Source organism: Oncorhynchus mykiss, chromosome 10 (genome assembly GCF_057628025.1).
Source record: "Oncorhynchus mykiss isolate SJ-2025 chromosome 10, ASM5762802v1, whole genome shotgun sequence".
Taxonomy (NCBI): domain Eukaryota; kingdom Metazoa; phylum Chordata; class Actinopteri; order Salmoniformes; family Salmonidae; genus Oncorhynchus; species Oncorhynchus mykiss.
This window is the reverse complement of record NC_143031.1, coordinates 14,193,346-14,218,791: the sequence shown is the minus strand read 5'-3', so window position 1 is coordinate 14,218,791 and position 25,446 is coordinate 14,193,346. Positions and strand designations below refer to the sequence as shown.

The following is a 25,446-nucleotide window of genomic DNA, read 5'->3' as shown; positions in this document are numbered from 1 at the left end:
ACTTTATACTTCTTTTGATACCTGAAGGGGTCCTAAAATTCTAAATCAAATAGCTAAATGATCCATACGTAGTACGACCATCTTAAAACAATACCATATGCCAGCTTAGCACCCCAACATCTTAAAATCTTGCACATCATTATTACATTTGAGTCATTTAGCAGATGTTCTTATCCAGAGTGACTAACAAGAGCAATTAGGGTTAAGTGCCTTGCTCCAAGGGCACATCTGCAGACGATTCACCTAGTCGGCTCAGGGATTCAAACCAGGAACCTCATGGTTACTGGCCCAATGCTCTTAACCACTAGGCTACCTGCCTCACTACAAATATTACATAACGCTATACATAATAGAAGAAGTGTTTTTCCTTTGTCATATATAATCAGATATGTGGATTAGGTCATTATGGGGTCGTTATTATAATTATCACTTACAAATATATTATACAATCAGGGTTTTATCTTTCCTGTTTGTTCAGTTCTTATGTAGTCCTAACCTTTTCTCCCTTTGGCACAACCTGGGGACACGATGCAGTTATATTAGGATGAACTCATAAAGGTGTTGTGACCTTGAATGTCAGGACATACCCTTTTGACTGGATCTGCTCCACTGCTCTGCTAGCTCTTTGCAGAACATCTCCAGCAGAAGGAGGTTCACAAGAGATGAAAAGTTGACAGAAGGGGTCTCCTTCTGAAAAGTCATGTAGATACTAGATATGCTAGGACAAAACCCTAGTTGACAGTATGGCCCCTGATTGGCAGTTGGCGTGAGTTCCTGAGAAGCAAAGTAAAGAAGCCAGCTGTTACCTCAGAAACATCTTTATTACAGGTTCTCTACTCCATTCCTTTGCTTACCCAGTACACATGTAGTGGCATTATGGGATATCACAGAGGCACCAACAGAGAAGAAAATAACACAGAAGACCTCCCACGAGGGAGATAAGGACTAGATGAGGATGAGGAAAAACACAGCAGAAAGAGGGGCGAAGAGGACTTCCAAAGTATTATATGATCTAGCCTTGAGCAGTGTAATCTAATCATGAATTGTATCTCAAATGACTGTGTGTAACAGACTTAATGCCGTATATATAACTGTCAGACAGCTGGCCTGGGACCAGGGAACCAACCAGAAACTCAAAGTACAATGTCGAGGAGGCATTAGGAACTTTCTGCACCTCTTTAATGATTCCGTGTGAGATATCATGCTGACCACATGGTCATCCTAAACACAGACAGTGGTCAACTGTTCAGAAGGAAGAAAACCCTTCAGAAGTAAAGTCCATTCTGCCCCAGGAAAGCAATGACTTCAGTGTAATCTCTCATTCTTCTGTCAGTGTGCTTGGTAAAGAGAGAGGATAACATTTTAATTTAACACAACATATTTTTTTTGATACCACTCAAATAAACACATAGGAAAAGGTGAACGCATCACTTCAGTCACCAACAGTTCTTTGGAGCAGCATGCTGGATATATTAGCCAAGCATAAAACAAGCATTTCCCTTTAATCTGTCATTGTACTCAGATTAGGTTCGAGATACACCATACAACATCTCTTACAGTCTCCAAAAGAATGCCATTTACTTACACAACCTGGGGAGGTCTTATCATAACTATTTAGAGTTATGAATGCAATGATAGCTCTGTGAAAATGCATTATGTGTAAATACACATTTGCCTGTATTATTAGACTCCGTGAGTGTTCTAGATTTACCTACCCTCTTAAAGATGATGGATTTAGCTGATGCAAAATGAAACCAACAGCTAAATACCAGGGTGAGAGAACAAGTGAGCCTTGAGAAATAACAGGGTCATATGTCACTCTTTTGACGTTGGAGTTCACATGTGAGGTACACCAACCCCAAATTACTCCCCCTATAAAGGACAAGCTGTTCTCTCCACTGGGCCGCATTAATAACCCACCTCCAATCTTTATAATGACTGAGAATGGCTATGAGGATAACACTGCCTTTCTTGGGGAATGGGGACCGTTCCAACAGATGGTGTTCTTTCTCTTATGTTTGAGTATCATCCCTAACGGCTTTACAGGTATGTCTATTGTGTTCATCGGTGATACACCATCCCACCATTGCCTCATACCCGCAAATGCGAACATTACTGGCGAATGGAGAAATCACAGTATTCCTTTGGAGGAGGAAAGCGGGACTGTTGTGCTCAGTAAATGCGCCAGATACAAACTCGATGTCATAAAGAGTTTCTCAGAAAGAGGTTATGTCCCAGGGATCGATGTCAACGTTTCTGAAATACAACACGAGACCTGTTTGGATGGCTGGGAATACGATCGGGGGACGTACATCTCCACTATTGTGTCCGAGGTATGATGAGATGCGACGGTTAAAACGGGTGGGGTTTATGTTTTATTTCGGTTGTCTGTCTGGATACGATGTTTTTTTTAATGGGAGTCAAACATTGTTGCAGCGAGTGAAACAGTGTTGCATTGCTTCCACTCACTTTATAGCTAGCTATACTGAGACACATTTTTGTGGGAGTAAAATGTTGTGCAGCGAGTGAAAGTGTTGCGTTGCTTTCGCTGTAATTTTGTAGCTATTCCGTGGCAAATTAATGAAGTACTTGGCAAAGTATTAATTTATGCATCACTGCACAGTTGTTAGCACATTCCATCATCAACGTTTGGGAATGTAGGCTATTCACCATACGGGTTCCAACTGCATATTGCATAGGCTATACAATGAGCTCACGTTCTGAAATGTTTGCCTTCACAAAAGGCTATTGATCTCAGATAAACAGGCATCCTCCATGGGGTCCACAGTAGGACTAGATGAAGAACGTAATTGTACAACCTACCAATAATCCATAACGACAAAAATTACTTGTTTTTTAAACTAAATCTATTCACCTGATCTTCCCAAACTTCTCACCTATATGTTATTTTTTACGATTTAGCCCAATGATGTGTGTGTGATTGTTTGTATGAGTGTAGTGGGACCTGGTGTGTGCTGATAAGTGGAAGAACCCTTTGACTTCTTCTGTCTTCTTCTGTGGTGTCCTCACAGGCTCCTTCCTCTCTGGCCAGCTCTCTGACAGGTAATGGATGGCCTGTGTGAGTCCCAAGTGGCACACTTTTCCCTACATAGTGTGCACTATTTTGACCAGGTCCAATAGGTCTCTGTTCAATAAGAGTACACCATATAGGGAAAAGGGTGCCATTTGGAACAAACATATGTCACATGTTTAGCTTTGCTGTCGTCTTCAGTTTGGACACTTCCTCCCCAATGCTTGGCTATGCATTTTCTGTTTTTCATCATTTCCTTAGAGATTAGTTTTAGCAGTAAGCACAGAAAACTGTTACAGTGTCCCATAAAAACATGTTATATCCTTACTTTATTGGAGGATCATTTAGAATTATTCTCCTGATTGAAGATGTTTAGGAATAGCCTACTCATAATCTGCATGTGGATGATTTCAACCTAACTTTTATTTCTCTCAGGTTTGGGAGGAAACATGTTCTCTTTGCCACCATGGGAGTTCAGACTGTGTTCACATTTATCCAGGTCTTCTCTCCAACCTGGGTTGTATTCTGTGCCTTATTCTTTGTTGTCGGGATGGGGCAAATCTCAAATTATGTGGCTGCATTTGTGCTAGGTATCTTTATTTATTTATCTTGATCATTCATGATTTTATCCAATGTCATTTTTACACAGTTGTTACTGGTGTTGATGTGCACAATGTTTTCTTTAAGCCCGATGCACCATTTAACTTCTCATACATTTAGAAATTCTCATCTACAGGAACTGAAATTTTATCTCCATCCAAACGGATAATCTACTCCACTCTTGGAGTTTGTATGTTCTACACCATTGGCTACACGCTCCTTCCAGCAGTGGCCTTCTTCATCAGAGACTGGAGGATGCTGATGCTAGCCCTCACCCTCCCAGGCTTCCTTTATGTCCCTTTTTGGTGGTAGGTGTGTGTAATATACTGTATGCAGGGTATTCAATCCTTCACTAAAGCCCATTCAATTACTGGACTTTGATATAGCATGAGTGCCAGTCTGTCTGTGCTATCATCATAACTCCATGTCACTCATTGTCATGCCAATTGATTTTGGCTTGATAGTAACGGCAAGGGAGTTTGCAAGAGCAGAAACAGATCTGGGACCAGGCTAGCTTTGATATGAACCTGGTTATTTTTTGTGATGTTGCAGGTTCATCCCAGAGTCTCCCAGATGGCTGCTCTCTCAGGGAAGAGTGGAGGAGGCTGAGGCCATACTGAGAGATGCTGCCAGGAGGAACAGAGTCACAGCACCAGAGGTCATCTTCCAGCCTGTACAGGTGATTTCTTCACTCCCAATCCCAGATCAACCTTTAGCTTTTACCGTTATGCACATACTGCAGCTCTGACAATATTGTGAAGGTAATCGCAATAAGGCTATAGCCATGCTCTCTAGATTATGTGGAATTCTTACCATATTGATCACATAGAACCCTCTTCTGTGGTTTTTCCAATTTAGCTTTAATTCTTACAATCTTGAGTTTTTCAGCATCCTGTGGAGGTAAAAACAAGTAATTCAATGATCAAACAGGACTTCAAACACTAAACTTTACAGGTCACTTCAGAACACTTACATGTGAACTCACATAAACCGCCACAATGACAGCCTATGGACCTGGTCAAGAATCAAAACACTCTTATGTCATTGGAATTGTTCCGCTACTTGTTCATTCATCTCTCTCCATTTGTGTGATTTATGATTATTAGCAGCCTACTGATAAGAACAAAAAAAATAAAAGAACCCCATGGTGTTTGGAATGTCTGTCTGGCTGTTTACTAATCTCACTGTGAACTCAAATAGTCCAGTCAAGGCTTCTCACTGTGAACTCGACTAGTCCAGTCAAGGCTTCTCACTGTGAACTCGACTAGTCCAGTCAAGGCTTCTCACTGTGAACTCAAATAGTCCAGTCAAGGCTTCTCACTGTGAACTCAAATAGTCCAGTCAAGGCTTCTCACTGTGAACTCAAATAGTCCAGTCAAGGCTTCTCACTGTGAACTCAAATAGTCCAGTCAAGGCTTCTCACTGTGAACTCAAATAGTCCAGTCAAGGCTTCTCACTGTGAACTCGCATAGTCCAGTCAAGGCTTCTCACTGTGAACTCGACTAGTCCAGTCAAGGCTTCTCACTGTGAACTCGACTAGTCCAGTCAAGGCTTCTCACTGTGAACTCGACTAGTCCAGTCAAGGTTTCTCACTGTGAACTCGACTAGTCCAGTCAAGGCTTCTCACTGTGAACTCAAATAGTCCAGTCAAGGCTTCTCACTGTGAACTCGACTAGTCCAGTCAAGGCTTCTCACTGTGAACTCATAGTCCAGTCAAGGCTTCTCACTGTGAACTCGACTAGTCCAGTCAAGGTTTCTCACTGTGAACTCGAATAGTCCAGTCAAGGCTTCTCACTGTGAACTCATAGTCCAGTCAAGGCTTCTCGCTGTGAACTCGACTAGTCCAGTCAAGGCTTCTCGCTGTGAACTCGACTAGTCCAGTCAAGGCTTCTCGCTGTGAACTCAAATAGTCCAGTCAAGGCTTCTCACTGTGAACTCATAGTCCAGTCAAGGCTTCTCACTGTGAACTCGAATAGTCCAGTCAAGGCTTCTCAAGCTTTTGTTTCTGAGTTTCTAACCTTTTCTGGAGGTATCATGCATTGCATTGCATTGCAGGCCTACAGGTAGCTAGTACTTTCCTCCAGGGAGTTGTAAGACAAAGTTGTAAGACAAAGGAAAGGAAAGGGGGGATACCTAGTCAATTGCACAACTGAATGCATTCAACTGAAATGTGTCTTCCGTATTTAACCCAACCCCTCTGAATCGGAGAGGTGCAGGGGGCTGCCTTAATCGACATCCACGTCATCGGCGACCGGGGAACAGTGGGTTAACTGCCTTGCTCAGGGGCAGAACGACAGATGTCACCTTGTCACCTTGTCACCTTGGCCTTTATTCTTAAAGCATCTCAGAGTACAGGTACTGATCTAGGATATTTAATGGACATGGGGACCTGATCCAAGATCAGCACTCCTACTCTAAGATTATTAATGAATACAATCCAGTGTGTTTGACCTGCTGTGGTGTACATGACCTGTAAAATTACCTCCAGGCTAACTTGTATTATGTGTATTTGCTTATCTTATCTGGGGCGGCAGGGTAGCCTAGTGGTTAGAGCATTGGACTAGTAAGTTCAAATCCCCAAACTGACAAGGTACAAATCTGTCTTTCTGCCCCTGAACAAGCAGTTAACCCACCGTTCCTAGGCCGTCTTTGAAAATAAGAATTTGTTCTTAACTGACTTGCCTAGTTAAATAAAGGTAAATAAAATATCTCCTTCACTTCTCAATGTGGCATGCTGTCACATAAATTGTATAACTGTCCTTTGAAACTCATGGCTGGCCCTGTAGGTCAACCCATTGCACAAGTTTAATCAAGCATGCCTGTTGTGACTGTACTGCAGTTAGAGCCCAAGGCTGGGAAGTTGGTGGCCCACAACATCTGTGATCTGGTGAGGTCCAGCAACATCCGTTGGGTGTCCATCACGCTGTGGCTGGTCTGGTGAGTCTTGTCTGACACCCTGCATCGCCAATAACAAACAAACAAAACACCTCTGCCCAATAAACCCAGATACGTGGTCAAAAATGCTTACACAACAGACTTTTTTTATCCTCATCATGGTTTCCAACCTCATACAATAATTACTCCCACACAGATAATGTTATCTAGGGGTTCCCACACAGATTCTGTTACCTAGGGGTCATTTATTTGGTTAATGTTTCGGTCGACTAAATGCCTTTTACAGTCTGACTTCTTGTATGAGGAGCTAAGTAATGGTGCCTAAATTGTTACTTTCATTCCCTGCACCGTTATGACAGAGTTTCATTCCCTGCACCGTTATGACAGAGGGTTTCATTCCCTGCACCGTTATGACAGAGGGTTTCATTCCCTGCACCGTTATGACAGAGGGTTTCATTCCCTGCACCAGCATGGTACAGTAAGTCATGTGTGTTGATTGTCACTTCAAAAGGCCCTGTCTACAGTCCCTGGTCAAGGGTAGTGCACTGTATAGGGAATTAGGTGGGACGCAAACAATGATGGATGCAACCCATGTTTGTCTCTTCAGGACCATTCTGTCCATCGGGTACTTTGCCTTGTCACTGAACACGTCCAACCTGGCAGGGAGCTCCTATCTGAACTGTTTTCTGTCAGCTGCCATTGAGGTCCCTGCCTATACCATGGCCTGGCTCATGTTCCGCTGCTGCCCCCGGCGCCTGTGTCTCTTCTCCACTCTGTTTCTGGGTGGGGTGGTGCTGCTCTGCATAAACCTCATACCACCAAGTAAGACTCAAACAAAGATCGAGGTATTCATAAAGGCATTCTGTTATCACATCACCCTTAATAACAGAGAGAAATAGACATGCAGATTAAAATCAGATTGAATCAACAATATTGAGTTTGAAACCGGACAATTGATGACATAGAATGGTGACAAGATTTCAGGTATAGAATAGTATATTACAATAACAAATGAACCCTTCTATAAGAATCTATGACATGACCTTCATTGGCCCTCCATTGCTGTGTCCATGGCAGATCTGAGCTCTGTGTCCACTGCACTAGAGATGCTGGGGAAGTTTGGTGTGACTGCAGCTTTTTCCATCGTGTACGCCTACACGGCTGAGCTCTACCCCACTGTCGTGAGGAACACAGCCATAGGGGCCTGTTCCATGGCCTCCAGAGTGGGGAGCATCTCTGCCCCATACTTCATCTATCTGGGTGGGTAGGACTCAAAGTGAAGCTGAATGAAAGATAGATGTGCACATGGAAGCACTGCAGAGCAGTAATATCACCCCTTTGTCTCTTTGTTATTGTTTAGCCTATCACTGTCATGCGGAAGTTTAGGATGTGAAGTTTAGTACTTTTTACTTTGTATTTTCTCAGAAACTACATGGAAAAATGTGTAATTACATACAGTAACTAGAAATTAACTATGGTGTTGAGTCTTGTGTAATGAACAACAGCGAGTTTAAGCGCAAGTGTACACAATCCCCACCACTTAAACAAATTGATTTTTCCATACTGCTTGTTACCTACCATGTAGTTTCTCGATAAATAGGAAAATGAATAACGAAGTATTGCTTGTTACCATATAGTTTCTCAATAAATACAAAATATTTAGTAGTAAAAAATATAGTGCTATCCTATCAACTCCTCTCCTCTCTGTCTGTTGGGTAGACACACATACCCCTCCCTCTCTCCTCTGTCCTCTCTGTCTGTTGGGTAGACACACATTCCCCTCCCTCTCTCCTCTGTCCTCTCTGTCTGTTGGGTAGACACACATACCCCTCCCTCTCTCCTCTGTCCTCTCTGTCTGTTGGGTAGACACACATACCCGTCCCTCTCTCCTCTGTCCTCTCTGTCTGTTGGGTAGACACACATTCCCCTCCCTCTCTCCTCTGTCCTCTCTGTCTGTTGGGTAGACACACATTCCCCTCCCTCTCTCCTCTGTCCTCTCTGTCTGTTGGGTAGACACACATACCCCTCCCTCTCTCCTCTGTCCTCTCTGTCTGTTGGGTAGACACACATTCCCCTCCCTCTCTCCTCTGTCCTCTCTGTCTGTTGGGTAGACACACATACCCCTCCCTCTCTCCTCTGTCCTCTCTGTCTGTTGGGTAGACACACATTCCCCTCCCTCTCTCCTCTGTCCTCTGTCTGTTGGGTAGACACACATTCCCCTCCCTCTCTCCTCTGTCCTCTCTGTCTGTTGGGTAGACACACATACCCCTCACTCTCTCCTCTGTCCTCTCTGTCTGTTGGGTAGACACACATTCCCCTCCCTCTCTCCTCTGTCCTCTCTGTCTGTTGGGTAGACACACATTCCCCTCCCTCTCCCTCATTAGTCAGATGTGTGTGATGGCTCTCTCCTCTCTGTCTGTTGGGTAGACACACATTCCCCTCCCTCTCCCTCATTAGTCAGATGTGTGTGATGGCTCTCTCTCCTCTCTGCCTGTTGGGTAGACACACATTCCCCTCCCTCTCCCTCATTAGTCAGATGTGTGTGATGGCTCTGTCCACTCTGCCACTTCCTGTCCAGTCTGTATGAGTTTGGAACCCTTCCATCCCCCTTTCTCTCTGGCAACTGGGGCTTCCTCTTACCTTATTACATTTACTCTTTACTGTATCCAGTCCTGGTCAAACTTGTTAAATGCAATCAAACCAGGTGATTTATGCATCCAGACATCAAAAGAGGCTGGTGGGAGGAGCTATAGGAGGACGAGCTCATTGTAATGGCTGGAATGCAGTTAATGTAACGGAGTCAAACATGTTGTTTCCATGTGTTTGATCTGTTTGATACCGTTATATTTATTCAATTTCAGCCATTACATTGAGCACACCCTCCTATAGCTCCTCCCACCAACCTCCTCTGCCAGACATACAGGCAGAAGCAGAGCGGAAAACACTCTTGTCTCTTCACCTTTTGTTCATAGCATTGTTTTGAGCTGATCTAATTGAAAACAATGTTTTCCACTCTCATTTATTGCTGCTGTCTTTGACACAGGAGGCTATTCCAAGTCGCTGCCATACATTCTAATGGGGAGTCTTACAGCTCTGTCTGGGTTGCTTAGCCTCCTGCTGCCTGAGAGCCATCGTATGCCTCTTCCAGACACCATCACTCACATGCAGACCTTCCCAGGGTAAGGCCATATAATACCAAGGCTGCTGTATGTGTGATGCTCTCTGCTGGCAGGGTAGTGTAACAGTGCCACAGGGACAACAGGGTCATATTCCTTAGTGCACACCGTAGCAAACCCTTTTGCAATGGAAAACAAGAGTCTTAATTGATAAGTTCAGGATGTTTTGGTCCGTTTTCAGTTTGTTGGTTTCTAGGGACACAACCCAGCTGGTCAAAAAGGCACGGGGCACAGGAGTTATAATACATGAGCTCTACAATTGTACAGGTGGAAACGTGTTTCATATTTAACAGTATATATTCAAGAAGTTTGAACCCAAAACTTTAAGAATGTGAAAAGCATTTTTATCAACTTAGTTTATCAATAACCAACCATTCTTTGAAGCTTACTTGAAACCAGAATCACACACTTGCAGAGATGATGTTTCTGAGATGATGATATATGTCTGATACTATGTCAATGGTCTATTTTTTTGCCTATCCCTTAGATGGAAAAAGAGATCAGTGTATAAACTGAGCCAATCTACAGGAGAGGAAGATGTGTCCGATACTTTGTGACAGCTACTGGACACCTCAGTTGTTCTTTCAACATGTACTTGTATTACCACATTGTGTAACTAACCAAGATGCTTATAAAGCACTTTTTCTATGCATTTTATATGTGCGAAGTATCAGTATTGTTTTGCATATTTTGTACTTACAGTTGAAGTCGGAAGTTTACATACACCTTAGCCAAATACATTTAAACTCAGTTTTTCACAATTCCTGACTTTTAATCCTTGTAAAAATTCCCTGTCTTAGGCCAGTTAGGATCACCACTTAATTGTAAGAATGTGAAATGTCAGAATAATAGTAGAGAGAATGATTTATTTCAGCTTTTACTTCTTTCATTGCATTCCCAGTGGGACAGAAGTTTATATACACTCAGGTAGTATTTGGTAGCATTGCCTTTTAAATTGTTTAACTTGGCTCAAACGTTTTGGGTAGCCTTCCACAAGCTTCCCACGATAAGAATTTAATTTTGGCCCATTCCTCCTGACAGAGCTGGTGTAACTGAGTCAGGTTTGTAGGCCATCTTGCTCGCACATGCTTTTTCAGTTATGCCCACAAATTTTCTATAGGATTGAAGTCAAGGCGTTGTGATGGCCAGTCCAATACCTTGACTTGGTTGTCCTTAAGCCATTTTTCCACAACTTTGGAAGTATGCTTGATGCTGCCGCCCCCGTGCTTGACGGTTGGGATGGTGTTCTTCAGCTTGCAAGCCTCCCCCTTTTCCTCCAAACATAACGATGATCATTATGGCCAAACAGTTATATTTTTGTTTCATCAGACCAGAGGACATTTCTTCAAAAAGTACAATCTTTGTCCCCATGTGCATTTGCAAACCGTAGTCTGGCTTTTTTATGGCTGTTTTGGAGCAGTGGCTTCTTCCTTGCTGAGCGGCCTTTCAGGTTATGTTGTTATAGGACTCATTTTACTGTGGATATAGATACTTTTGTTACTGTTTCCTCCAGCAACTTCACAAGGTCCTTTGCTCTTGTTCTGGGATTGATTCATTTCTAGGAGACAGAACGCATCTCCTTCCTGAGCGGTATGACAGCTGCGTGGTCCCATGGTGTTTATACTTGCATACTATTGTTTATACAGATGAACGTGGTGCCTTCAGGCATTTGGAAATTGCTCCCAAGGATAAACCAGACTTGTGGAGGTCTACAATTATTTTGTTCTAAGGTCTTGGCTGATTTATTTTGATTTTCCCATGATGTCAAGCAAAGAGGCACTGAGTTTGAAGGTAGGCCTTGAAATACATCCACAGGTACACCTCCAATTGACTCAAATTATGTCAATTAGACTATCAGAAGCTTCTAAAGCCATGACATCATTTTCTGGAATTTTCCAAGCTGTTTAAAGGCACAGTCAACTTAGCATATGTAAACTTCTGACCCACTGGAATTGTGATACAGTGCATTAATCTATCTGTAAACAATTGTTGGAAAAATTACTTGTGTCATGTAGAAGGTAGATGTCCTAACCAACTTGCCAAAACTATAGTTTGTTTACAAGAAATATGTGGAGTAGTTGAAAAACAAGTTTTAATGACTCAAACCTAAGTGTCTATAAACTTCCAACTTCAACTGTACTTTATTTGTACTTGCTGATTTTATAACTGCACGTTTTATTTTTATATAGGCTCTTGCCAAGATTTTGTACCTCACAGAGCTAGAGGACAACAACACATGTCCTAACAAAATAATGAATTCATAGTAAAATGCAGAGATTAACCATTTCACAGCTTCTCATAAAAATGTTATCAACATAAACATTTATATATTAAGGTTGAACCAACTGATTACATGTAACAAAAATGATTATGTGAAATTGAATGAAACAATAATGTATGTTGATGCTAATATGATGTACAATATTCCATTATGTTTCTATATGATAACAATAGCGTAATATTTAATATGCCATATATAAGTTTCATTAATTTTAATTAACTTAACCATTATTACACACCCCTCACTATTGTCATTGGTTACACTAATTGCACTGTTTGTCTACATAACCTGGTTCAAGTATTCATGACATTGCCCTGAGGAAGGCACAGTGATGCCCAAACGTTGGTAAATACCCATTAAATAAAGATAATACAAGGAGTGTGCAACTTATTTTATTTTGATAGTTTATTCGCCTTTAGTCAGCACCTCCACACAAATTATTGTTCTGGGTGTGCGCCAGCTCATGTTTTTGTTTTTTTATCAACATAAAGACAGCAAATATATATATTTGTAATATATAAGTACCAGTGAAAAGGTTGAACACATCTACTCATTCAAGGGTTTTTATTTATTTTCACTATTTTCTACATTGTAGAATAGTGAAAACATCAAAACTATGAAAGAACACATATGAAATCATGTAGTAACCAAAATATGTAGAAAATAGTCAAAATAAAGAAAAACCCTTGAATGAGTGTATCCAAACCTTTAACTAGTACTGTATATATTAGAGTTTGAACAGAATTGTTGTTCTTACATTGAGAATTGGTGTAAGTGTCTTAAAAAATGTTGTGGTACCCAATTGGTAGTTACAGTCTTGTCCCATCGCTGCAACTCCTGTACGTACTCGGGAGAGGCGAAGGTCGAGAGCCGTGCGTCCTCTGAAACACAACCCAGCCAAGCCGCACTGCTTCTTGATACAATGCCCGCTTAACCCGGAAGCCAGCCGCACCAATGTGTCGGAGGAAACACTGTACACCTGGCGACCCTGTCAGCGTGCATTGCGCCCGGCCCGCCACAGGAGTCGCTAGTGCGCGATGGGACAAGAACATCCCTGCCGGCCAAACCCTCATGAAGATGGGCCAATTGTGCACCGCCCCATGGATCTCCCAGTTGTGGCCAGCTGCGACAGAGCCTGGACTTGAACCAGTATCTCTAGTAGCACAGCTAGCACTGTGATGCAGCGTCTTAGACCACCACTCGGGAGGCCAGGAGTGTTTTCTTGGCTTTTTGATAACCAAATAACAAATTCAAAATTGCATTGGCAGGCTCTTGGTATCAAAGCCTCTCCTCGAAAGATGTCTTTCATTTAATTTAAAATTACAATTTTTAGGTTAAGCAAAGTGTCCAAAAAAATTATTAACACGCTATGAAGACATATGAAAGCCAACAATAAACACTTGTCTTATACAATATATGGCATGATCAATGCAATACAAAATGTAAGAAAAATTATGTGTATTTACACTGGACAAAACACCAAATAAAAATACACTGTATGGTCAAAAGTATGTGGACACTTGCTCATTGGACATCTCATTCCAAAATCATGGGCATTAATAGGTAGTTGGTCCCCCTTTGCTGGTATAACAGCCTCCACTCTTCTGGGGAGGCTTTCCATTAGATGTTGGAACATTGGTGCAGGGCTTCCATTCAGCCACAAGAGCATTAATGAGGTCGGGCGCTGATGTTGGGCGATTAGGCCATGGTCGCAGTCGTCAGTCCAATTAATCTCAAAGGTGTTCGATGGGGTTGACGTCAGGGCTCTGTGCAGGCCAGTCAACACCAATCTCAACAAACCCTTTCTGTATGGACCTCACGTTGTGCACAGGGACATTGTCATGCTGAAACAGGAAAGGGCCTTCCCCAAACTGTTGACACAAAGTTGGAAGCACAGAATTGTCTAGAATGTCATTTTATGCTGTAGCGTTAATATTTCCCTTCACTGGAACTAAGGGGCCTAGCCCAAACCATGAAAAACAGCCCCAGACCATTATTCCTCCTCCACCAAACTTTACAGTTGGCACTATGCATTGGGGTAGGTAGCGTTCTCCTGGCATCCGCCAAACCCAGATTCGTCTGTCGGACTGCCAGATGGTGAAGCGTGATTCATCACTCCAGAGAACGGGTTTCCACTGCGCCAGAGTCCACTGGCGGCGACCTTTACACCACTCCAACGACACTCTCCATCAACATGGTGATCTCAGGCTTGTGTGCAGCTGCTTGGCTATGGAAACCCATTTCATTAAGCTCCCGACGAACAGTTCTTGTGTGGCTTACCACTTCGCGGCTGAGCCGTTGTTGCTCCTAGACATTTCCACTTCACAATAACAGCACTTACAGTTGAACAGGGCAGCTCTAGCAGGGCAGAAATTTGATGAACTGACTTGTTGGAAAGGTGGTATCCTATGACGGTGCCACGTTGAAAGTAATTGAGCACTTCAGTAAGGGCCATTCTACTGCCAATGTTTGTCTATGGAAAGTGCTTGGATGTGTGCTTAGTTGTATACACATGTCAGAAACCGGTGTGGCTGAAATAGTCATATCCACTCATTTGAAACGGTGTCCACATACTTTTAGTGTATTTTCAAAGCAGTTATAAAGTAATTACAATCTAGTGTCATTTGGCTAGACACTCAATCTAGTGTCATTCATCAAAGAGCTGTTCAGGTGGTCTCTCATCCTCTTCAGAGATGGGCACTTTAGCCTGTAGGAAAGATTAACACACTATTAAAGGATTGTTTTCACTCATAATCAACATCAGCTGAGTCATTCAGTATTTTTAATTACAACCGTTTCATAAATAACCTGTAATAATGCTGAAAGACCAATAAACTAAACTACAGTATGAGGCGTATTGCTCACCACTTTCGTTTGTGCATCTGCTTAATGGTCTCTGGTAGAGGATGGCCAAAGCTCTCTGGTAAAAGAGGAATGGCCATAGCTGACAGCACAAGAAGACTCCCCAGTAAAATGTATGGCAAATACTTATAATAGGTACCTTCAGAGAGAAAGAAAGAGAGAGAGAACACAATTATTAATCTATTTCAAACATTGCAAGGGACTTGACATAATATATAGCCAGAAAAGCAGAATATGAATGTGGCTCTTTTAAGCACCACCGTGTGGTCAATTGTTGCATTGAAAATTAACACTCACTCAAGGTCATGATGTAGGGAGCGATGATACTGCCTACCCGAGAGATCATGGCACAGGAGCCTAGCGCAGTGTTCCTGATCACTGTGGGATACAGCTCTCCAGTGTAGGCATACATCAGTGCAGTACCAATGGCCATGCCAAATTTACCCAACATCTCCAGGGCTATGGATAGGCTAGGTAGACCTGGGCCAGAGAGATACATATGGTATTGTTAATCAAAGCCTAAATCTTTTTTTGTGTGCCTTTTTGTTATTTGTGCACTATTGGTGTTCTTTTTCATGGTTATGACACTGTATTGTGGGACCAAGAACTGAGAGTCAGGCTAGTTTCTGCATGCATCCCAAATGACACCCTATTCCCTTTATAGGGCACTCCTTTTGACCAGAGCCCTATGGGGAAATAGGGTGCCATTTGGTACACAGTCTTACTTGGCGGTACCAGCTGGATGAAGTAGAGAGCTCCCCCTCCTAGCAGCATGCTAGCGGAGGCAGATATCCTCCTGGGTAGGTAGCGCAAGAAGAGCCAGCTGATGACGTAAGCAGGCACCTCGATGGCAGCAGAGATGAAACAGTTCACATAGGGGTCTCCATGGAGACGGGATGTGTTCAGGGATATGGCGAAGTAGCCCATACTCAGGGTGAACCTGGATAGCACATTGAAAGCATGGAACACGAAAACAATGCAAATATCAGCCGTCTGAAGTGAGACTTTTCCCAATAGGTGAGGACAGCCAGGTAAAGCCACTGAGGCCTACAGTACATAGTATTGTGGAGAGGCAGAGTGAAGTGGTCAAGGATGCTTCGCTAACCAGGTTTTGCATAACTTTTTGGATAACAGTCTTTTGTTTCATAGTTGCCCCTTCAACCTGATCTTTCGAACTGTTGACACATTAACATTGTTACTATCTGTTAACCTCGTCAAACATTGACCTGTGTAGTTAAGTGTCTCTCAAGATATGCACTTCCACATGCAACCCCCCTGTTGTCAAACATTTGTCCTGGGATGAGCTGGTTGGGTAAAGTAAATACATAATGTTACAATCATGTTACAATCATGTATTATTGTAAGTTGGTGTACAATTCAGTCTATGACTGCGAGAAACCAAGAACAGCTTCTACTGTTACACCATGCTACCGTAACCATGGCTACTATGGCTGTGGTCAAAGATATTCACAGACTGAAGATCATGGCAATAGGCCAGTCAGTTAGAAGTGGATCCTAACTTTCGCTGCAGGTATAACTTCCCTGTAAATAATGCTTTACATATGTCTGAATGGCATGCCATGATCACGAGATAGGGTTCAAAAGAGTAGACCTCGGGAGTGTCCCAGTGTGATCGTGTGAGTTTTAATGGATGCTCACCACACTAGAGCCAATATGAGGGTGATTTTACGAATGTTGCTAGTCTTCAGGAGGTCCAAAGGACTGTGATGTTCCTCTGGTTTAGGTTTCTCTTCACCCTGTAAATCAGTGTTAGTAGCACACATTCATCTGCGTTGCCGAGATGAATTCTATGTTAACTCAGTCAGACTGCATACCTTTCCAAATGTGAAGGATTAAAAAAATGCCACAAAATTAATCATTTATTCCATCTCATAGAGATTATGATGTCGGTCAGGTGCACCTGCTTAGTATTTTAATAAGGAGGTACCTCTGACTCCTCAAAGATGACCTCTGGTGCTGTGACTCTGTTCCTCCTGGCAGCATCTCTCAGTATGGCCTCAGCCTCCTCCACTCTTCCCTGAGAGAGCAGCCATCTGGGAGACTCTGGGATGAACCTGTTGCACAATGAATTTTTAAAGAAAATGTTCAAAACAATACACTAGGTTTCATAAACATGATTAAAATAAGCCAAGAATGAGGAAATATCATAGTATAGCCTATTTCAGAAGTATTTTCTCATGTACAGTTTATTTCTCATGTAAAAATGTGACCGTTTATGAATGAAGACTGTTGCCTGTGACCTTTGGTTGATGTCTAAGGTGTGTTACCCATAACCTACCACCAGAGGGGGATGTATACCAGGCCAGGCACAGACATAACCAGAAGGAGCGACCTCCAGTCCCGGATGAAGAATGCCAGGAGAGGCAGCATCATGTAGCCGAAGGCAAAGAACAGACACACCCCCAGTGTAACGTATAGGACACGCACTGTGGCCGTCAAGATTTCTGTGCCTGAATAAAGCAATAAATAAACAAAGTAATCCAGACTTGAGGCTTTATTACAGTTTTACTATATTTCACCCAAGAGTGTAAGAATGGCATCACTTAAACCTGTGATTTGCATGACTCACCCAATACGAACGCTGCCACATAGTTGGATATTTGCCCCAGTCCCACAATGAAGAAGAGGACTGAGAACATTTCCCAGGACTGAGAAAAGACTTGAACAAAGGTAAAGAGTGTCTGGACTGCCATGGTCACAAAAAGGACAGGCTTTCGCCCAAACCTATAAACACACAAGGGACTTAGAGATCAGAAGAGAGGGGACTTTCTTCAGTCAAAGAGTTAGTATTCCAATAGATTATTGTGGATTTTATGAAGCTGCAAATAGGTCTAGTCAGTCCATCCATACAGATCAACAAAGATTAGGCTGCACCCCATCCCACTTTATTCTTTTATAGTGCACTATGAACTAGTGCACTATGAACTATAGTGCACTATAAAGGTAAAAGTGTTCCATTTGGGATGCGTCCTTACTGTTTAGTGATCATCATGAGGTGGAGTACCGGTCAGAGAGCTGTCCAGAGAAGAAGGAGCCACACAGCACCCCAAGGAAGTACACAGAGGAAGTGAATGGCTGCTTCCATTTGTCATTGCACACTAAGTCAAACTGAAACACAACAGCATTCAGGGAATAGTGAGAAAAAATGATTGATTGTTATACATATTGGGTGAACAGTCGATGGTGCAAACTTCAGTGCATCAACATACAACAGAATATTCCCATCAGACAAATCAAGTTCAGAAATGCTGGTTCTACTAAAGGCTTCTATGGAGTGGGGGGGGGGGGGCAATCCAACTTTATTTTTGTTGTCTGTCTAGGTGTTGTTACTCAGGCTTGCATTTCTCTTTGTCATGTGATGACCTAACTGACTTTGGTCTGTTGAGGAACCTCTTCACACCTCACACTGATGTTATGGTCACATGGTTTTGAACATAGACAATCATTCTGTGAGTAGAATGAGATACTAGAGTAGTAAAGTCACTCATTCACCTGAGATCATGCTGATTTTTTAAAGCATAATATATTGTATATCAGTAACTTGAGCAGAGCTTTGATATATCCCAATAGAATCGTAGGGGACAATTCCCACTTAGGAATTCACCCCTTTCGGTAACACTTCATTCTAATGGGTCCTTATTACAGTCAAAATCTCTACTCAATGTTGTTGCTAGCACTTGCCCCCAAAAAGTGAACTATCTGGGTTAGCTTGGTTGAATTTACAAAAACAGATCAGATATACAGTAGGTCAATCTCACTGACTGGGGTCTACCATACGGCTGTCATCCCAGATTATAATTTAAATAATCATTTCTAATTAATGTGTACATTACCCATTATGACAACCTGAACCTCGTTACCATCCAAGTGAGAGGATAAACCCTCAAGTACAACACAGAGTACATGTAATATCTGCATAAGTACAATGTAATTACTACATGTTACACAGTATTTAGCTAGTTAAAATGAGGGGGGTCAATGTAAATGTCCGGTGGCCACTTGATTAATTGTTCAGCAGTCTTATGGCTTGGGGGTAAAAGGTGTTGTTGTGCCCTCTTCATGACTGCCATTGTGTGTTTGGATGAAAGATCATTGGTGATGTGGACACCAAGGAACTTGAAACTCTAGACCTGCTCCACTACAGCCCTGTTGATGTTAATGGGGGCCTGTTTGGCCTGCTTTTTTCCTGTAGTCTACTATCAGCTCATTTGTCTTGCTCACATTAAGGGAGAGGTTGTTGTCCTGGCACCACACTGTCAGGTCTCTGACCTCCTCCCTATAGGCTGTCTCATCGTTGCCGGTGATCAGGCCTGCCACTGTTGGGTCATCAGCAAACTTAATGATGGTGTTGGAGTCATGTTTGGCCAAGCAGTCGTCGGTGAACAGGGAGTACAGGAGTGAACTAAGTACACACCCCTGAGGGGCCCCAGTGTTGAGGATCAGCGTGGCAGATGTGTTGTTGCCTACCCTTACCACCTGGGGGCGGCCCGTCAGGATGTCCAGGATCCAGTTGCAGAGGGAGGTGTTTAGTCCCAGGGTCCTTAGCCTAATGATGAGCTTTGTGGGCAATATGGTGTTGAATGTTGAGCTGTAGTCAATTAACAGCATTCTCACATAGGTGTTCCTTTTGTCCAGGTGGGAAACGACAGTGTGGAGTGTGATTGAGATTGCACAGGGACTATGCTGGTCTGCTTGAAACATGTAGCTATTACAGACTCAGTCAGGGAGAGGTTGAAAATGTCAGTGAAGACACTTGTCAGTTGGTCCGAGCATGCTTTGAGTACACGTCCTGGTAATCCATCTGGCCCCCGACTTTGTGAATGTTGACCTGTTTAAAGGTCTTGCTCACATCGGCTATCACACAGTCATCCAGAACAGCTGGTGCTCTCGTGCATGCTTCAGTGTTGCTTGCCTCGAAGCGAGCATAAAAGGCATTGAGCTCGTCCGGTAAGCTCTCGTCACCGGGCAGCTAGCGTCTGGGTTTCCCTTTGTAGTCCGTAATCGTTTTCAAGTCGTGCCACATCCGAGTGTCAGAGCCGATGCAGTAGGATTAAATATTAATCCTCTATTGATGCTTTGCTTGTTTGATGGTTTGTCTAAGGATTTCTTATAGGCGTCCGAATTAGTGTCCGGCTCCTTGAAAGCGGCAGCTCTAGCCTTTAGCTCGATGTGGATGTTGCCTGTAATCCATGGCTTCTGGTTGGAATATGTACGTATCGTCATTGTGGGGACGATGTCGTCGATGCACTTATTGATGAAGCCGATGACTGGGGTGGTACACTCCTCAATGCCATTGGATGAATCCCGGAACATATTCCAGTCTGTGCTAGCAAAACTGCCCTGTAGCGTAGCATGCACGCCTTCTGACCCCTTCCGTATTGAGCGAGTAGCTGGTGCTTCCTGCTTCAGTTTTTGCTTGTAAGCAGGAATCAGGAGGAAAGAATTATGGTCGGATTTTCCAAATGGAGGGTGGGGGAGAGCTTTGCATGCATCTCTGTGTGTGGAGTGAAGGTGGTCTAGAGTTTTTTTCCCCTCTGATTGCACATGTGACATGCTGTTAAAAATGTGGTAAAACTGACTTAAGTGTGCCTGCATTAACGTCCGCGACCACTAGGAGCGCCACTTCTGGATGAGCATTTTCTTGTTTGCTTATGGCCTTATAGAGTTGGTTGAGTGCGCTCTTATTGCCAGCATTGGTCTGTGTTGTGAGTTCTGATGTCCTGAAGTTATTTTCAGTCATAAGAGACGGTAGCAGCAACACTATGTACAAAATAAGTTTAAAAATAAGTTACAAACAACGCAAAAAAATGAACAAAATAGCACAATTGGTTACAGGCATGAAAACGTCAGCCATCCTCTTTGGCGCCATTTTCATTGAGCATTCTACTTTTGTCAACTTTATTGCAACATGTAAAAATAAATTTCTTACAAAATAATAAGGATTTGTATTGTTAGATTAAACAAAGCTTTCGGGCTACTCAAAAACATAAAAATAACTATTACTCAAATCTGTAGCCTATTGTATGGTGAGTAGCCTAGATTTAGAAAAATGGGATTGTCTTTATCGTCCATGTTTAACATTACAAGTAACAATGGAAATCGCCAACTTTCTTTGTCCATTTCTTTCTTGTAAGCATTTTCCCATCCTGGAGTCTGAGACTTTGTGGGAATATGTGGTAGAAAAGAATAATAATATGACTCTTTAACATAAACACTCTACAAAGTTATCATCATCATCATCATCATGATTTCTTTTGTTCAGGCATATAGCTAGCTAGGCCTAGCTAGCTAACGTTACCTAGCTAGTTGTTGGATTATCCAGCTAGCAATAATAGTGTTAGCTAACACTAATTAGTTAGCTATATTGAAAAGGAACTAACGTTACTCATAGTGTGTTGACACAAGTAGCTAGCTAGCTGGCTAGCTAACGTTAACATGCTGGGTGTGTCTCAAGTAATACCCTTGGGTAACGGATAACGTTACCAAGAGAACAGGGTTCTGGGAAGATGCAAATTTGTTGTGAGCGTCTGATGCGAGCTTCTGCGAGCTTGTTGCGCAGATGGGCAGATCTAGACACGATGCCTTAATTCCTTGGATAAATAAATAATTTCACCATTGCATCCCATCCAAAAGTGGGAATGTTTGTGAAACCCTTGCAATGTTGCATGATGGAAAGAGTTTGTCTCATGACCATTTTAAGTGGATTTATAAATCATTATTCAATCAAGCTTAATAGTAATTTGTGCATGTCCAAGTGTAAGCCTATCTCACAATTTGAATGTGTCTAAAATAAAATGTTTTTGCCATTTGGCCTGGGCATCAGACTCCAGAGACCTTGGCTGTGTTTCAAACACTTAAAAGACACACCTTATCCCCTCAGCCCTCAAATTAAATGGACACTTCTAATAAAGTATTATGATGTCTGACGAGTATACACTTGCAGTGTAAGGGGCGATGGACGAAGGAATGATTTTTAAATGGACCGCCCTGGCCCGGAAATCCGTCACTCGTTCATCCCGCGACGATTGTTTTTTCAGCCAACAGTAGATTGTGGGTGCTTTATATACGCTACAGTCAATTATGATTGCATGTCTACTTATATGAACTATATAATTATTAATTTACACCTACTGTTTGATAGCTAGCAAATTAATTAGCTAACTAACGTTAGCCTGCCTAGCTACTTCTGAAAAAGGACAATGTTTTATTTCTACAATTTCCAAAAGCTAATCAAACAAAAACATCATTACTTTTACAATACGTTTTTGTGCATTGGTGCTCAATTACGAACGTATTTACATTCGTTTTACTTACACTTGCATGTTGACTCCATATTTACATTGAGGTTTTAAGTTTTGGCTGACTTTTCCTAGTACCAAAAACTTTCTGCAGCATTGAAGGTCCCAAAGAACACAGTGGCCTCCATCATTCTTAAATCAAAGACGTTTGGAACCACCAAAACTCTTCCATGAGCTAGCTGGCTGCCCAGCCAATTTGAGCACATTACACAGGGCTCTGTGTAAGGTCAGTCATGTACTTCCACACTGATCCTCGACACCCTTTCTGTATGGACCTCTATTTGTGCAAGGGGCCATTGTCATGCTGAAACAGGAAAGGGCCTTCCCCAAACTGTTGTCACACAGTTCGTCTAGAATGTCATTGTATGTTGTGGCGGTAAGATTTCCCTTCACTGGAACTAAGGGGCCTAGCCTGAACCATGAAAAACAGCCTCAGACCATTATTCCTCCTCCAACAAACTTTTCGTTGGCACTTTGCATTGGGGCAGGTAGCGTTCTTCTGGCATCCGCCAAACCCAGATTCGTCCATTGGACTGCCTGATGGTGAAACGTGATTCATCACTTCGGTAAGCGCGTTTCCACTGCTCCAGAGCTTTATACCACTCCAGGCGACGCTTGGCATTGCGCATGATGATCTCGGCTACGGAAACCAATTTCATGAAGTTCCCGACGAACAGTCCTTGTGCTGACTTTTCTTCCAGAGGCAGTTTGGAACTCAGTAGTGAGGACAGACAATTTTTACGTACTATGCGCTTCAGCATTCGGCGGTCCCGTTCTGTGAGCTTGTGTGGCCTACCACTTTGTGGCTGAGCCGTTGTTGCTCCTAGCTGTTTCCACTTCACAATAACAGCACTTACAGTTGACCAGGGCAGCTGTAACAGGGCAGAAATTTGATGAACTGAGTTGTTGGAAAGGTGGCATCCTATGATGGTACCACGTTGAAAGTCACTGAGCTCTTCAGTAAGGCCATTCTACTGCCAATGTTTGTCTATGGAGATTGCATGGCTGTGTGCTCGATTTTATACACTTGTCAGCAACGGGTGTGGCTGAAACAGCCGGATCCACTCATTTGAAGTGGTGTCCACATACTTTTGTATATATAGTGTATTTAGCAAAGATGGGATAGGTCTACATTTTGTTATTTTGTTTCTGTAAGCCATTTAACAAACTGAAATGGACTGACGTTGGAATTGTACTTGATTCCAATGCAATACATAAGACTGTAAATACACAACCTGAAGCAACTACATATTTCTCCATAGAGCATGTTCTGATTGGCCAGTGAGGTGCCAAGCCTCAACACACCCACAAGTTGTTAATTCATCAAATCCCATCCCTTTTGCACGAATGCCAGCAAGTGTGCCGATAATTGTGATAATGAAAATAGCACAAATATTCCTGACGCACTCCTGAACCTATAGCCTGCGCTTAGATTTACCATTGTGTTAGGTTTGTTAAAATATAACCTTTTTTTAAGCAAGAGTAGTGGCAACCAGGGACAGGGTTGTGAGAAAAAATGTGGTTTCTGTGGGAAGTACAGACAGGGGCTTGTTACTTCCTTCAAACTGCACACAGAGACATACAAATGGAATCCACAAGTTAATCTGACTCTGAGAAAGTAGATAAATGGCTTGATTGCCAAATCCCAAAGTATACCTTTATGTTCATGGTCAGAATAGCATGGAGAGAAACGTGCATAAAATGGGATTTACCTTCCATCTAAGCACGCATCACTCGGGTCAGAATCGGCCCCCAACTGCCCTGGGCATTTTCAGGAGCAGCTTATAGAGAGAGAATGTCTGTATACTCACCTCAGTGACTATGGTAGACTGGTATATATCTTTGCTGTAGCTCCATCCATCCACACAGCACTCCTGCTCCACCTCAGTGAGGTTGACGTCCAGGCCGGGGATGTAGCCCAGAGCAGACAGGTTTCTGACCACATCCAGCCTGTATCTGCTGCACTTGCTCTCCTTCTCCTGTCCATTCACCACCTCTATGGGAATGATGGCCTTCCTCCATGCCTCGCTCAGGTTGCCCGAGTCTGGGACAAAACAGTGGTGCGGGGGGCTGTCCCCTAGAAAGATGACGGAGAAGGCGCTGAATCCGTTGGGAATGGTGCTGGCACAGAGCAGAAAGAAGACAGTCTGTTGAAAGGGTCCCCACTCCCCCAGGAAGGCTGTGTTATCCTCATAGCCTCTCATGCTGAGCCAAGGCCTCCTCTTATGGCTGGGTGTTGTAGCGGAGTAAAGCTGCAGCTGTAACCTGTAAACTTGTAAGCCCCTCCCCTCAACACTGTTGATCTCTAGGATAATAATGAGTCAATGGCAGCCAGGAATCTAAGTCAGCCTCTTTTCATGCTCTGCTCTGACCTTTGTCTACATAACCCCATAACACTAATGATTTACAGCCTCTAGCATCGACTAACTGTCCACATCTGTGTGACTGACTGACTGGCACTCCCTCAGACACTATCAGACTGGGACCAAAACACCCAACCTTAAATCAACCTGGCCTGAATCTAAAAACTTCCTCAACTAGAATGACCCATTTTTAGAAGTGTAAGCTGCGCCAAGATATAAAATAGGTTGTTTAATATAGCCGAATCAGAGTCTTATTACTGTACCTAGCTGGCCTAGACCTTCCCACAGTGAGACTACAGTCAAGTGAGCCGACACTGTTCTTCGGTTTGCAGTGAATGTTTGTGCGTGAATACTATTCACTTTACGGTACAGAGTGTTTTCTGTTTTGGAAACTGAGTCAGATGCACTCTCATGCACGATAGCTGCTAATCATTCCAAGCAAACAGTTTGAAGCACACGTATTCAATGTTCCTTCATCAAAATGATTCCAAATTCATTTTCACGCTTAATTAAAAATTACTTTGATATCACTGGTAGAGTGAGGCAGTAGCCTAACGGGGGTAATATTTTGCAAACACACACAAGCTCACAACTTCACAGCAAGATCTAAGAGAGATTGATATGATAAAAAAAAAAAAATTGGGGGGGGGGGTATTTCATTAAAGAAACATTACACATTTTAAAAAGTGTTAAATAACTACATTTTCTTGCTCCATCCCAATATTCGTTATTTTAAGTATTTATATTAGTGAACTTTGACGACCCCCTGTGTCAGAAAAATATCACTGTAAAAATGACTGGTATGGTTATTTTTTATATGTGTGCCACTAGCAGATTAATAATCCATTGTCATTAACATTGCAAAAACATAACATTCCCATATTATGCCAGCTCCAACATTGGAAAATAAATGTGTACT

At 42.7% G+C, this 25,446-nt stretch overlaps 2 protein-coding genes across 6 annotated transcripts; one reads left to right on the top strand and one right to left on the bottom strand.

Moving 5' to 3' along the window:
• The first annotated feature begins 1,867 nt into the window (after window positions 1–1,867).
• On the top strand, window positions 1,868–12,857 carry slc22a21 (solute carrier family 22 member 21). Of its 3 annotated transcripts, none has more exons than XM_021617503.3 (10): window positions 1,868–2,333; window positions 2,960–3,063; window positions 3,467–3,621; window positions 3,768–3,939; window positions 4,184–4,310; window positions 6,471–6,568; window positions 7,134–7,348; window positions 7,604–7,786; window positions 9,570–9,705; window positions 10,190–12,857. In XM_021617503.3, exons 1-10 carry the CDS (start codon window positions 1,935–1,937, stop codon window positions 10,257–10,259), a joined length of 1,659 nt encoding a protein of 552 aa, XP_021473178.1. In that variant the 5' UTR covers window positions 1,868–1,934; the 3' UTR covers window positions 10,260–12,857. The 3 variants fall into 3 exon arrangements, 2 of the variants coding, with proteins under 2 accessions (XP_021473178.1, XP_090041998.1); XM_090185872.1 differs by having other exon boundaries at window positions 1,932–2,333; window positions 3,033–3,063; window positions 10,190–12,358; XR_016483575.1 differs by lacking the exons at window positions 7,134–7,348; window positions 7,604–7,786 and having other exon boundaries at window positions 10,190–12,358.
• On the bottom strand, window positions 12,360–24,860 carry LOC110533371 (organic cation/carnitine transporter 2). Of its 3 annotated transcripts, none has more exons than XM_021617502.3 (10): window positions 23,976–24,860; window positions 17,871–17,974; window positions 17,436–17,590; window positions 17,145–17,316; window positions 16,794–16,920; window positions 16,505–16,602; window positions 15,571–15,785; window positions 15,143–15,325; window positions 14,849–14,984; window positions 12,360–14,690 (listed from the first exon to the last, which is right to left on the bottom strand). In XM_021617502.3, the coding sequence occupies exons 1-10, from the start codon at window positions 24,366–24,368 to the stop codon at window positions 14,612–14,614; spliced, it is 1,662 nt and encodes a 553-aa protein (XP_021473177.2). In that variant the 5' UTR covers window positions 24,369–24,860; the 3' UTR covers window positions 12,360–14,611. The 3 variants fall into 3 exon arrangements, with proteins under 3 accessions (XP_021473177.2, XP_090041996.1, XP_090041997.1); XM_090185870.1 differs by having other exon boundaries at window positions 17,842–17,974; window positions 23,976–24,832; XM_090185871.1 differs by lacking the exon at window positions 17,871–17,974 and having other exon boundaries at window positions 23,976–24,844.
• Window positions 24,861–25,446: the final 586 nt, after the last annotated feature.

Excerpts from the sequence above, each read along its gene's own strand:
- slc22a21 (XM_021617503.3), top strand. The coding sequence starts at position 1,935 with ATGACTGAGAATGGCTATGAGGATAACACTGCCTTTCTTGGGGAATGG. Across the intron at positions 2,334-2,959 it reads TCTCCACTATTGTGTCCGAG|TGGGACCTGGTGTGTGCTGA; the intron begins GTATGATGAGAT and ends GTATGAGTGTAG. Across the intron at positions 9,706-10,189 it reads CACATGCAGACCTTCCCAGG|ATGGAAAAAGAGATCAGTGT; the intron begins GTAAGGCCATAT and ends CCTATCCCTTAG.
- LOC110533371 (XM_021617502.3), bottom strand. The coding sequence starts at position 24,368 with ATGAGAGGCTATGAGGATAACACAGCCTTCCTGGGGGAGTGGGGACCC. Across the intron at positions 17,975-23,975 it reads AGTCTACCATAGTCACTGAG|TTTGACTTAGTGTGCAATGA; the intron begins GTGAGTATACAG and ends GTTGTGTTTCAG. Across the intron at positions 15,786-16,504 it reads CTCATATTGGCTCTAGTGTG|GTTCACCCTGAGTATGGGCT; the intron begins GTGAGCATCCAT and ends TGTGCTATCCAG.